General features: G+C 37.5%; 1 protein-coding gene across 1 annotated transcript in view; it reads left to right on the forward strand.

Annotated features, from left to right (window-relative positions):
• The window catches only part of ADAMDEC1 (ADAM like decysin 1), a 47,442-nt gene extending 35,215 nt beyond the window's left edge, over positions 1–12,227 (forward strand). Inside the window, exons 14-15 of the mRNA XM_086414408.1 lie at positions 4,843–4,926; positions 11,499–12,227. Of these exons, the coding sequence (XP_086270534.1) occupies positions 4,843–4,923 (81 nt within the window). The 3' untranslated portion in view covers positions 4,924–4,926; positions 11,499–12,227. The remainder of the gene's footprint in view (positions 1–4,842; positions 4,927–11,498) is intronic.
• The last annotated feature ends 2,343 nt before the right edge of the window (positions 12,228–14,570 follow it).

A 14,570-nucleotide genomic window follows, 5' to 3' on the forward strand; every position in this document is an offset into this window, starting at 1 on the left:
TTATGTCTTTTAGTCTCCTGCATTGGCAGGCAGGTTCTTTACCACTAGCACCACTTGGGAAGCCCCCAGAGCTACCATATGCCCCAGCAATCCCACTCCTGAGCATGTATCTGGAGAAAACCATAATTCAAAAAGATACAAGCTTCATAATATTAATTGTAGCCCTATTTACAATAGCCAGGATGTGGAAGCAACCTAAATGTCCATTGGTGGAGGAATAAAGAAAATGTGGTACATATATATAATGGAATATTACTCAGCCACAAAAAGGAACAAAATTGTGCAATTTGTAGATATGTGGATGAACCTAGAGACTGTCATACAGAGTGAAGTAAGTCAGAAAGAGAAAAACAAATATCATATGGTATCACTTACATGTGGAATCTAGAAAAGTGATACAGATGAACTTATTTGCAAAGCAGAAATAGAGACACAGACATAGAGAATGGATGTATGGATTCTAGAGGCTAGGGGTGTGGGATGAACTGGGATATTGGAACTGACATATAAACACTATTGATATTATGTATAAAATAGATAACTGTTGCTGCTGCTGCTGCTAAGTCGCTTCAGTGGTGTTCGACTCTGTGTGACCCCATAGATGGCAGCCCACCAGGTTCCTATGTCCCTGGGATTCCCCAGGCAAGAATACTGGAGTGGGTTGCCATTTCCTTCTCCAATGCATGCATGCATGCTAAGTTGCTTCAGTCGTGTCTGACTCTGTGCAACCCTATGGACAGTAGCCCACCAGGCTCCTCCATCCACAGGATTCTCCAGGCAAGACTACTGGAGTGGGTTGCTATATCCTTCTCCAGAAAATAGATAACTAATGAGAACCTACTGTCTAGCACAGGGAACTCTGTAGTGCTCTGTGGTGTCCTAAAGGGGAAGGAAATCCAACAAAGAAGGGATATACATAAGCATATAGTTTCTACTATACTCTACTTTGCTGTACAGTAGAAACTAACACATTATAAAGCAAGTGTACATTCTTTTAAAAAGTAAATCCTTAACTATACATGTCACTTATGAACTTTCTTAAATGTATTAGTCAAATTTCTAAATCACATAAACTCCCAGCTGATTGTTTTGTTGAACAATAACAATTAAAAAGGGGTTTCCCATGTGGCTCAGTGGTAAAGAATCTGCCTGCCAATGCAGGAGATGTGGGTTATATCCCTGGGTCTGGAAGAGCCCCTGAAGGAGGAAATGGCACCCCACTCCAGTATTCTTGCCTGGAAAATCCCATGAACAGAGAGGAGCCTGGCAGGATACAGTCCATGGGGCCGCCAAGAGTAAGACACAACTGAGAGACTAAGTATGTACACACAGATGCAACAATTGAAAATCCAGAAGTAAATTCCATTGAGAGAGAATTGGTCTTTCATCAAGCAGTGGGAGCAGGTAATGGCACCCCACTCCAGTACTCTTGCCTGGAGAATCCCATGGACGGAGGAGCCGGGTGCGCTGCGGTCTGTGGGGTCGAACAGAGTCGGACACGACTGAGCGACTTCACTTTTACTTTTCACTTTCATGCATTGGAGAAGGGAATGGCAACCCACTCCAGTATTCTTGCCTGGAGAATTCCAGGGACAGAGGAGCCTGTGGGGCTGCCGTCTGTGGGGTCGCACAGAGTTGGACACGACTGACGCAACTTAGCAGCAGCAGCATCAAGCAGTGTGTGAGAAGGAGAAATTAAAACGTAAAGAGGAAAAAGAAAAATCACACAAGTCTGTAGAAGATGGATTAACATAGAACATCTAAGATAATTACTATACATATGGCTAATCTTGATAAAAATCTAACCCTTTTGAGAAATCAGTGTACCCTAAAAAATATCTCTGATAAAATGTTTATTAGCAGTCTCAGACTAGGTTTCTAAAAGAAAGCGTTCTATTTAAGACTAAAAAAATGAATTACGATTTGAAGAGACTTTTTACATGTCAATCTGCTGAATGCTTTTTTTTTTTTTAATTTTATTTAATTTTTAAACTTTACATAATTGTATTAGTTTTGCCAAATATCAAAATGAATCCACCACAGGTATACATGTGTTCCCCATCCTGAACCCTCCTCCCTCCTCCCTCCCCATACCATCCCTCTGGGTCGTCCCAGTGCACTAGCCCCAAGCATCCAGTATCGTGCATCGAACCTGGACTGGCATCTCGTTTCATACATGATATTTTACATGTTTCAATGCCATTCTCCCAAATCTTCCCACCCTCTCCCTCTCCCACAGAGTCCATAAGACTGTTCTATACATCAGTGTCTCTTTTGCTGTCTCTTACACAGGGTTATTGTTACCATCTTTCTAAATTCCATATATATGCGTTAGTATACTGTATTGGTGTTTTTCCTTCTGGCTTACTTCACTCTGTATAGTAGGCTCCAGTTTCACCCACCTCATTAGAACTGATTCAAATGTATTCTTTTTAATGGCTGAGTAATACTCCATGCTTTTATAACCACAGCCTCCTTTATTACTCACAACAAACCTGCAAAACAGGTTTGTTATTTTCCCAATTTAGAAAAGAAGTGAAACTCAGAAAAGCTAAGTAACTAGATCCAAGGATACAAAGCTAGTAATTGGTGAAACCTGTTGCAACCCAAGATTTATCCATTACTCTAAGAGACTTTGTGACAATGGGAAAGACATATAATCATTCTATGCTATTTATTTATTCAGAAATTTAAATTTATTGAGGGCTCCCCTGGTGGCTGAGTGGTAAAGAATTTGCCTGCCAATACAGAAGACATGGGTTCCATCCATGATCTGAGAAGATCCCATGAAGCAACGAAGCCTGTACATCAAAAAAGAAAAACAAAACACAAAAAAGAAAATTTAAGTTATTAAATTATATTAAAACTTTACATGGTGCAACTTAATTATTCACAAAGAATAATGTAAATATTCTGTTAATTATAATGAGATATGAAATTTTACAAGTGATTTGATGCTTTACAATAATTTAGATTTATGTTTATCTCATTCTTACTTATATTCCCATATGGTTTCTAGAGTGAAGGATAACTGAAATTGTTCACAATCTTTGGCATTTCTAATTTCAACAGGTAAAATGCTGTGTGTTCAGTACATACACACACACACACACACACACAAGAGAGCAGGACAAGAACAGGAGAAGAGAAACTACTATTATACCGTGTTTAATATCTTATTTTCTTTAACTATATTATCCAGTTCCCATATGCTTTCCATATCTTGCTGATTTTCTTCTTCTGTAGATGAATAAAATTAGAGAGCTAGAGAGTCCAAACTTAAGAACAACTGAATTTTTAAATAGCTGTTTTTTATCAAAAAGTGGTATAAATATTTTATATAGAATTCTTTAATGAAAAATTCATTTTCCAGGATCTTACATGATATTTTATTATTTTTAATAAAAATAATCATTCTTTCTGTCTAGATATTATCAAACAACCATCATGCCATTTTAATGATTCTACCTATGTAACACACTTTAATATCAGTAATGGAAAATTTCTTCACTGACTTTTTTTTGCAGTGTTTGCATAGTAATTATTGAGTGTTCATTCTTCCATAAATATCTTGGTTTTATTTTTATGTTTTTGTCAATTTGCCTGCAAATACAGTTGAGATTCTGGTTGATATTTGTAAAATTAATAATTCACTCTAAAGGCCACTGGCATTTTCACAATATTAAGTATTGTCTTAAAAGATAAGTTGCCTTTGAAGTTTTTCAGAGAAGTTAAATAAAAAATTCTTCATGCAGTTCTTGCACATTTTGAAACTTTATTTTTAAATATTTTCAAATTTTTTCTTTTTGCTGTTAATACATATGTTTTCTTTTTATTTAGGTTCTCATTTGTTACTGTTCTTGACATTATTTTATTATTATCTTAAACAGCTATCTTAGTGACTAACTCAATGTTTTTAGAATTGATCCTCTTTTTTTTCTAGCTCAAGAATTATATATAAACAGTGAAAACATTATTAGTATTATTTATAGATAATAATTATTATATATCTGATTATTATGCTTTCATATATTTTTGTCTCATAGCATTTGTCAGAATTTACATAATAATAACATAAAAATAATCCTTTCTTTATACTTTATTGGATGTGTTTTTACTATTCACCAGATAGATTTTCTTTATCATGATGATCAAAACTGTTCATAGTTTACTAATATGTGTTAATTAAATAATGCTTGCCTAATTTGTACTAATTTTTGCCACCTATCACATTAGTATTAGTTGTTTTCTTCCCTCAGTCTTTTAATATAATGGATAATGTTACTTTATTCTGTACTGTTGAGACAGCCTTGCATTTTTGGTGACAAAAGGCTCTGCAGAATTTGTAATGGAGAATTATTATATTAATAAGCTAGTGTTTGGCTAATATTTTACTCAAGTTTTTGCATTTATACACACAAATGAGAATGGTATGGTGTATATACTCATTACCAGTTCTCATTATCAGGATTATGCAGGCTTGGCAAAATGAATTGAAGATTAAAAATAATTTTTTTCTCTATTGTCAAGCTGTTTGAAGAGAATAGAAATATTCTCCCTTGAATTTCAAATTAACTTACATATAATATCATCTAGGTGAATTTGTTTGGGATAATTCTTGGGTTATTCTATTTTTGTCCTTTTAAGAGATAGTTTTCATTACTCAGCATTTTTTTTTCTGTCATTAAATTTCCTTGGTCATTTCAACTCGAATTTGTATAGCAGAGTAATTTAGTTTAAAAAGTGAAATTTCATTGTCATCATATGCCAGAATTCTGCACACCTAGTCTATAGGGGAAAAAATGCTTGAACTCACTTTTGCATTGTGTGTGTGTTTTAAAGGAATGTACCAATCCTTGCTGTGAAGCCATGACCTGTATGTTAAAACATGAAGTTGACTGTGGAAAAGAGACTGAGCAATAACATGTAAGACTTTTTTTTTTTTCTTTCTTTGTTCTCAAACATTTTCACATTTTTATGTGATTCAAGAAAGATATGACACTGAGTTCAGCAAAGCTAAAACTCAATTTATTTCATTTTACATTTTTAAATGACTCAATTTCAGAAATTTAAAAAAGCCACTATTATGAACATAAATAGCTCAGACTTGTGTATATACTAATACACTAATGAGAAAAGTGGGTATTTTGTCATCATGAAACTAGGACTTCTGAAACCTGTGCTAAAATTGTATGAAATTCTGAAAGGTAATAATGAGTTTAATATAAAGTAATATGACAAACAGAAAAGTGAACGTGAAAGTCGCTCAGTTGTGTCCAACTCTTTGCAACCCCTTGGACTATACAGTCCCTGGAATTCTCCAAGCCAGAATACTGGAGTGGGTAGATCCAGGGGATCTTCCCGAACCAGGGATCGAACCCAGGTCTCCTGTATTCCAGGTGGATTCTTTACCAGCTGGACCATGAGGGAAGCAAAGACCTCAATTGATGAACAAATTCTTTTCTTGTGTAAGTGCCAATCACTGAAATTGCAAGGTAGTCAGAAGATAAAATTTAACAACACACTACAAGATTTGACAATTTTATTCCTTTTAAAATGCCTAGGGAATTCCCTGGTGGTCCAGTAGCCAAGACACAGTACTTTCACTGCCATAGGCCTGGGTTCGATCTCTGGTCTGGGAACTATAAGCTGTGTGGCATGGGCAAAAGATTTTTTTGAAATAAATAAAATGCTTCAATAATGCATAATTCATGGATTATTTTTGTATTTTACACACTCCTACATAAGTTGGGCTAGGAAACCTAATTGTTTTTGATATATTCCTTTCAGTAAAAACTAGTCTCCAAATCTGAAAATGGCAGCAATGATCAAAAATTATGAATAGGAGAAAGACTTGGGACAAATTATTAATATATGAATGGAGTTATGCTTACCAACTACCACCCTTTCCTGAATTTCCTGAATCTTTTCTGGAATTTTTTTTAATTTATTTATTTTAATTGGAGGCTAATTACTTTATAATATTGTTGAGGTTTTTGCCATACATTCACATGAATCAGCCATGGGTGTACATGTGTTCCCCATCCTGAACCTCCCTCCTAGTTCCCTCCCCAATCCCATCCCTCAGGGTCATCCCAGTGCACCAGCCCTGAGCATCCTGTCTCATGCATTAAAACTGGACTGGCGATCTGTTGCACATATGATAATATACATGTTTCAATGCTAGTCTCTAAAATCATCCCATCCTCGCCTTCTCCCACAGAGTCCAAAAGTCTGTTCTTTATATCTGTGTCTCTTTCGCTGTCTTGCATATAGGGTCATCATTACCATCTTTTTAAATTCTATATATATGCCTTTGTATACTGTATTGGTGTTTTTCTTTTTGACTTACTTTGCTCTGTATAACAGGCTCCAGTTTCACTCACCTCACTAGAACGGATTCAAATGCATTCTTTTTAATAGCTGAGTAATATTCCATTGTGTATATGTACCACAGCTTTCTTTTCCATTCGTCTGCTGATGGACATCTAGGTTGCTTCCATGTCCTGGCTATTGTAAACAGTGCTGTGATGAACATTGGAGTACACCTGTCTCTTTCAATTCTGGTTTCCTCAGTGTGTATGCCCAACAGTGGGATTGCTGGGTCATATGGCAGTTCTATTTCCAGTTTTTTAAGGAATCTCCATGCTGTTCTCCATAGTGGCTGTACTAGTTTGCATTCCCACCAACAGTGTAAGAGGGTTCCCTTTTCTATGCACCCTCTCCAGTGTTTATTGTTTGTAGACTTTTTGATAGCAGCCATTATGACTGGTGTGAGATAGTACCTTATTGTGGTTTTGGCTTGCATTTATCTGATAATGAGTGCTGTTGAGCATCTTTTCATGTGTTTGTTAGCCATCTGTATGTCTTCTTTGGAGAAATGTCTGTTTAGTTCTTTGGCCCATTTTTTTATTGAGTCGTTGATTTTTCTGGAATTGAGCTGCAGGAGTTGCTTGTATATTTTTGAGATTAATTCTTTGTCAGTTGCTTCATTTGCTATTATTTTCTCCCATTCTGAAGGCTGTCTTTTCACTTTGCTTATAGTTTCCTTCATTGTGCAAAAGCTTTTAATTTTAATTAGGTCCCATTTGTTTATCTTTGCTTTTATTTCCATTATTCTGGGAGGTGGGTCATAGAGGATCCTGCTGTGATTTATGTCAGAGAGTGTTTTGCCTATGATTCACTCTAGGATTTTTATAGTTTCTGGTCTTACATTTAGATCTTTAATACATTTTGAGTTTATTTTTGTGTATGGTATTAGGAAGTTTCATTCTTTTACAAGTGGTTGACCAGTTTTCCCAGCACCACTTGTTAAAGAGATTGTCTTTTCTCCATTGTATATTCTTGCCTCCTTTGTCAAAGATAATGTGCCCATGGGTGCATGGATTTATCTCTGGGCTTTCTATTTTGTTTCTTTGATCTATATTTCTGTCTTTGTGCCAATACCATGCTGTCTTGATGACTGTGGCTTTGTAGTAGAGCCTGAAGTCAGGCAGGTTGATTCCTCCAGTCCCATTCTCAAGACTGCTTTGGCTATTCAATGTTTTTTGTATTTTCATACAAATTGTGAAATGATTTGTTCTACTTCTGTGAAAAATACCATTGGTAGCTTGATAGGGATTGCATTTAATCTATAGATTGCTTTGGATAGTATACTCATTTTCACTGTATCGATTCTTCCAATCCATGAACATGGTATATTTCTCCATCTATTTGTGTCATCTTTGATTTCTTTCATAATGCTCAAAATTCTCCAAGCCAGGCTTTAGCAATATGTGAACCGTGAACTTCCTGATGTTCAAGCTGGTTTTAGAAAAGGCAGAAGAACCAGAGATCAAATTGCCAACATCCGCTGGATCATGGAAAAAGCAAGAGAGTTCCAGAAAAACATCTATTTCTGCTTTATTGACTATGCCAAAGCCTTTGACTGTGTGGATCACAATAAACTGTGGAAAATTCTGAAAGAGATGGGAATACCAGAACACCTGATCTGCCTCTTGAGAAATGTGTATGCAGGTCAGGAAGCAACAGTTAGAACTGGACATGAACAAAAGACTGGTTCCAAATAGGAAAAGGAGTTTGTCAAGGCTGTATACTGTCACCCTGTTTATTTAACTTATATGCAGAGTACATCATGAGAAACACTGGACTGGAAGAAACACAAGCTGGAATCAAGATTGCCGGGAGAAATATCAATAACCTCAGATATGCAGATGACACCACCCTTATGGCAGAAAGTGAAGAGGAACTTAAAAGCCTCTTGATGAAAGTGAAAGTGGAGAGTGAAAAAGTTGGCTTAAAGCTCAACATTCAGAAAACGAAGATCATGGCATTCGGTCCCATCACTTCATGGGAAATAGATGGGGAAGCAGTGGAAACAGTGTCAGACTTTATTTATCTGGGCTCCAAAATCACTACAGATGGTGAATGCAGCCATGAAATTAAAAGCCACTTGCTCCTTGGAAGGAAAGTTATGACCAACCTAGATAGCATATTCAAAAGCAGAGACATTACTTTGCCAACAAAGGTTCATCTAGTCAAGGCTATGCTTTTTCCTGTGGTCATGTATGCATGTGAGAGCTGGACTGTGAAGAAGGCTGAGTGCCGAAGAATTGATACTTTTGAACTGTGGTGTTGGAGAAGACTCTTGAGAGTCCCTTGGACTGCAAGGAGATCCAACCAGTCCATTCTGAAGGAGATCAGCCCTGGGATTTCTTTGGAAGGAATGGTGCTAAAGCTGAAATTCCAGTATTTTGGCCACCTAATGCGAAGAGTTGACTCATTGGAAAAGACTCTGATACTGGGAGGGATTGGGGGCAAGAGGAGAAGGGGATGACAGAGGATGAGATGGCTGGATGACATCACTGACTCGATGGATGTGTCTGTGTGAACTCTGGGAGTTGGTGATGGACAGGGAGGCCTGGCGTGCTGGGATTCATGGGGTCACAAAGAGTCGGACACTACTGAGTGACTGATCTGATCTTATCTGATATATAGGTCTTTTGTTTCTTTAGGGAGCTTTATTCCTAAGTATTTTATTCTTTTCGTTGCAATGGTGAATGGAACTGTTTCCTTAATTTTTCTTTCTGTTTTCTCATTGTTAATGTATAGGAATGCAAGGAATTTCTGTGTGTTGATTTTATATCCTGCAACTTTACTATATTTATTGATTAGCTCTAGTAATTTTCTGGTGGAGTCTTAGGGTTTTCTATGTAGAGGATCATATCATCTGCAAACAATAGAGTTTTACTTCTTCTTTTCCAGTCTGGATTCCTTTTATTTCTTTTTCTTCTCTGATTGCTGTGGCCCAAACTTCCAAAACTATGTTGAATAGTAGTGGTGAGAGTGGGCACCCTTGTCTTGTTCCTGACTTTGGGGGAACTGCTTTCAGTTTTTCACCATTGAGGGTAATGTTTGCTGTCGGTTGTCATATATAGCTTTTATTATGTTGAGATATGTTCCTTCTATTCTTGCTTTCTGGAGGGTTTTTATCATAAATGGGTGTTGAATTTTGTCAAAGGCTTTCTCTGCATCTATTGAGATTACTCATATGGTTTTTATCTTTCAATTTGTTAATGTGGTATATCATACTGATTGATATGCAAATATTGAAGAATCCTTACATCCCTGGGATAAAGCCCACTTGATCATGATGTATGATCTTTTTAATATGTTGTTGAATTCTGTTTGCTAGAATTTTGTTAAGGATTTTGCATCTATGTTCATCAGTGATATTGGCCTGTAGTTTTTTTGTGTGTGTGTGTGGGTGGCATCTTTGTCAGGTTTTGGTATCAAGGTGATGGTAGCCTCATAGAATGAGTTTGGAAGTTTACCTTCCTCTGCAATTTTCTGGAAGAGTTTGAGTAGGATAGGTGTTAGCTCTTCTCTAAATTTTTAGTAGAATTCAGCTGTGAAGCCATCCGTTCCTGGACTTTTGTTTGTTGGAAGATTTCTGATTACTATTTAAATTTCTGTGTTTGTGATGGGTATGTTAAGATTTTCTATTTCTTCCCAGTTTAGTTTTGGAAAGTTATACTTTTCTAAGAATTTGTCCATTTCTTCCAAGTTGTGATTTTATTGGCATATAGTTGCTGATAGTAGTCTCTCATGATCCTTTGTATTTCTGTGTTGTCTGTGGTAACTTCTCCGTTTTCATTTCTAATTTTGTTGACTTTCTTTTCTGGGACTGAACTTGTTCAGTTCAGTTCAGTCGCTCAGTCATGTCCGACTCTTTGTGACCCCATGAATCACAGCATGCCAGGCCTCCCTGTCCATCACCAACTCCCGGAGTTCACTCAGACTCAAGTCCATCGAGTCAGTGATGCCATCCAGCTATATCATCCTCTGTCATCCCCTTCTCCTCCTGCCCCCAATCCTTACCAGCATCAGAGTCTTTTCCAATGAGTCAGCTCTTCACATGAGGTGGCCAAAGTACTGGAGTTTCAGCTTCAGCATCATTCCCTCCAAAGAAATCCCAGGGCTGATCTCCTTCAGAATGGACTGGTTGGATCTCCTTGCCGTCCAAGGGACTCTCAAGAGTCTTCTCCAACACCACAGTTCAAAAGCATCAATTCTTTGGTGCTCAGCCTTCTTCACACTGAACTTGTAGAGAGATTATAAAGGAAATAATCAACTCAAAGTGGCTTCCCCGTCAGTGGTAAAGAATTTGCCTGCCAATTCAGGAGACACAAGAGATATGAGTTTGATCCCTGAGTCTGGAAGGTCCCCTGGAGGAGGAAATGGCAACCCACTCCAGTATTCTTTCCTGGAGAATTCCTTGAACAAAGTAGCTTGGAAGGCTACAGTCCATGGTGTTGCAAGAGTCAAACAAGACTTAGTGATTCAACTACCACCACCCAATCAACTGAAAGATCACTGACTATCACCTCTTCAAGGAAAGGACCAGCAAGGTCATACAATAAGGAGTATCACTCATTCAGGGCTTCTGAGTTCTTTCCTGGAAAATTCCATGGACAGAGGAGCCTGGAAGGCTATAGTCCATGGGGTCGCAAAGAGTCAGACACAACTAGCTACTGAGCATACAATCACTCATTCTCTTACCAAGCATCATTTCACTCAGTTGAACCCCTAGTGTGATCCACTCTACAGGAAATGCTAGAAATTAGTCCCATCTTCTTCCTTTGTGACAGAGATCAGAAGCATATCATCACAAACCATAACCACTCCGTTTTTTAGGGGCTTGGAATGATAGGTGGGCTTGCACCATTACTGGCCAATATAGGCAATTTAGTATCATGGAAAGAAAACTGAACTTGGACTTGGGATACTTTGATCATTTTCTCAGGTTAGGTACAAACTACCAGTAGCACTTAAAGTCAAATTATTTACTTCATTTTCTCACCTGTAAAGCGAAGCTAATGGTATTGTCTTTCAGTAGGGTTGTTAGAATTATTTAAATTCTATAAATATTTGCTATTATTACATAATATTTTATAATTTATAATGACCATGGCTTCCAAATTTTTTCTTTTGATCAGAGGATGAATCCAAACTTCATTGAATCCAAACTCAATGAATCCAAGCTTCATTGAGATGCTACTTGCCAGGACAAGAATCAAGAAATCCAAACATGCCAGGAATCTTACATAGTCTCACCATTGTCCTTAACTGTATTTTGCTTTTCACTTGTCCTTATACTTCCTGTAATATTACCTCTCCAGTCAGCAGGTCTATACATGTATTTAGGGAAGCTGCCTATTTTCTAAGTCTGATCTTTAAATGCATTTTTTAAGGATCTTGAAGCTGTTGTTTAGCTCTTTTCTTTGGAGAACAAAAGAAACTAGTCTTTGACTAAAACACTGCAAAATGCTCTACTGAATTATGCAAGTTCAATTCAGAATTGTATAATGGCAAGTGACTTGTGTTTTAATCCCGCTTTTATTTTAGTTTAGTCCATGAAAAAATAAGATCATTTGATGAGTGTAATCTTTGGTGGAAGATAGGAAAGCAAAGTTCATATGTCATTTCTTACTCCTCAGTATTCTGCTTTCCTTGCTCTTAGAAGTGTGATATTTTTCTATATCATGTCAAGGCTAATGAAGTATTTTTTATTTTATCATGTATAATCCTTTCACCATTACATTTAACGTTAATTTGAAGAGGTCTGTATTGCTTACACTGTCATTTAGCCACCAAGAATTGCTTCATTCATCTATTGGTTTAATGAACCACAGTGTCAGTGAATAAAAGCACAACTTTTTGAGGAATTTGTTTGTGTGGTCATTTTCAAAAATGAATATTTTCCAGCCTTGTTGTAGGTCTGTGTTAGATGGTAAAGCCTCACATAACTAGACAATTTTCCCTTTGGTCATTTGACAGCACTGCCACAGAGAGCCAGGCATAATGATGGGGAGGAGAAAGGCCACATTCTCTTTTAATGCCCAGAATGAAATGACTTGAGGCCAGTCACACAAACTTTTTGAAGTTTCTCTAAACTGTTTTTTTTTTTTTAACAATTTACTCAAAATAAATGTCCAAATTTCCACTGATGCCTGGGTCAGGAGAACAAGAACTTAGACATACTGGTAAAAGCAAGCAACTTTCTGAAACAAGCAACTTTCCAGAAAGCCCTGCTTGCTAGTATTGGCTGCCTCCCCCTTCCTTGCCTCCATGTTGTTGGTGGCTTTGGCTCTACAAGTGTTACAGCAACACTCTATGTCTGATGTCACTGGTGGCCATGCTGTAGCCATGACTTGTCAATATCCGCAACTGTCCACTGTGTGTGTGTGTGCGTGTGTGTGCATGTGTGTGTGTGTGTGTGTGCTTATTTGCTCAGTCATGTCTGATTCTTTTGTGACCCCCATGGACTGCAGCCCACCAGGTTCTTCTGTCCATGGGACTGTCCAGGCAAGAACACTGGAGTGGGTTGCCATTTTCTTCTCCAGGGGGCCTTCCTGACCCAGGAATGGAACCCATGTCTCCTGCACCTCCTGCATTGGCAGGTAGATTCTTTGCCACTGAGATACTTGGAAACTCCACCCAAATCTTCCAAGGAAAAGGGGCTTCTTTAGGCTTATTTCTCCCACACTTCATGAACAGATAGAGGCTTCTTATAATAAAACAGCTTGAGCTACAGGGATTTAGCAAGTAGCATGCTGGTGACAGCTAGGACTGGTTCATGAGTGCCAACTGCTAAAATGATCAGGAATATTATGAACTTGTTGTGAAACAACCATTACTAAAAAACCAGCCTGTATAAAATTTCAATTAAAAATCATATTAAAACTTAGAGTTCTGCAGAGAAACTTAACAAATTATGTTAAATAAACTATATTTAATAAATTATATCAAAACTTAGAGTTCTTCAGAGAAACATCATACATCCTATATCTATATTTATTCACTCTGTGATATAGATAAATAGAGAGCTATATAGATATGTATCTATCTATCTAAATCACAGAGTGAGAAAATGTAAATATAGTATGCATGGTGTTTGTGGAGTTCTAATATAAGTTTTAATAGATACATAAATATGTCTGTCTCTATCATCTGCCTATCTATATATATATGTAAGAGAAAGAAAGATCGAATTATGTTAGGAGAAATTGGCTCACAATTACGAAAGCTAAGAAATACCCAAATCTGCTATTTGCCAGTTGGAGACCCAGGAGAGCTGGTGGTGTCCAAGGGCAGGAGAAAATGAGATGAGATGTACCAGTTTGAGCAGGCAGGCAGGAAGAAGAAAAAACAAAGATTCTTCTTTTCATCAACTTTTGTTCTACTCAGATCCTCAACAGATTAGATGATTCCCACCTACCCTAAGGAGGGCACTCTGCTTTACTGGGCCCGATGGCATCCTGTGGTACAGTCAAGTTGACCCATAAAGTTAGCCATCACACTAAACATGTTATATAAGTAGAATTATACTGCAAAAATTAAAAAAAAAAAAACAAAACCAGAGACATCACTTTGGAAACAAAGATTCATATAGTCAAAGCTATGCTTTTTCCAGTAGTCATGTATGGATGTGAGAGTTGAACCAGAAAGAAGACTGAGCCTCAAAGAATTGATGCTTTTGAACTGTGGTGCTGGAGAAGATTCTTGAGAGTCCCTTGGACTGCAAGGAGATCAAATCAGTCAATCCTAAAGGAAATCAACCCTAAATATTCATTGGAAGGACTGTAGCTGAAGCTGAAGCTGAAGCTAAAGCTTCAACACTTTGGCCACCTGACATGAATATCCAACTTATTGGAAAAGACCCTGATGCTGGGAAAGATTGAAGGCAAAAGGAGAAGTGGACAGCAGAAGATGAGATGGTTAGATAGCATCACCAACATAATGGAGCAATGAACTTGAGCAAACTTTGGGAGACAGTGGAGGACAGAGGAGCCTGGTGTGCTATGGTCCCTGGTTACCAGGCAGTAAGCAGGAGGGAATAAATTGGGAGATTGGGATTGACACATACATACTACTCTGTATATAATAGATGACTAGTAAGGACCTATTGAATACAGAGAGCTCTGCTGAACACTGTGTAATGGCCTATGTGGGTCAAGACTCTAAAAATGAGTTCATATAATCACACAGGATTCACTTAGCTCTACCCC

The sequence above is a fragment of the Bos grunniens genome, chromosome 8 (assembly GCF_055505025.1).
Source record: "Bos grunniens cultivar Pamir isolate PY7600 chromosome 8, Bosgru_T2T1.0, whole genome shotgun sequence".
Classification (NCBI taxonomy): domain Eukaryota; kingdom Metazoa; phylum Chordata; class Mammalia; order Artiodactyla; family Bovidae; genus Bos; species Bos grunniens.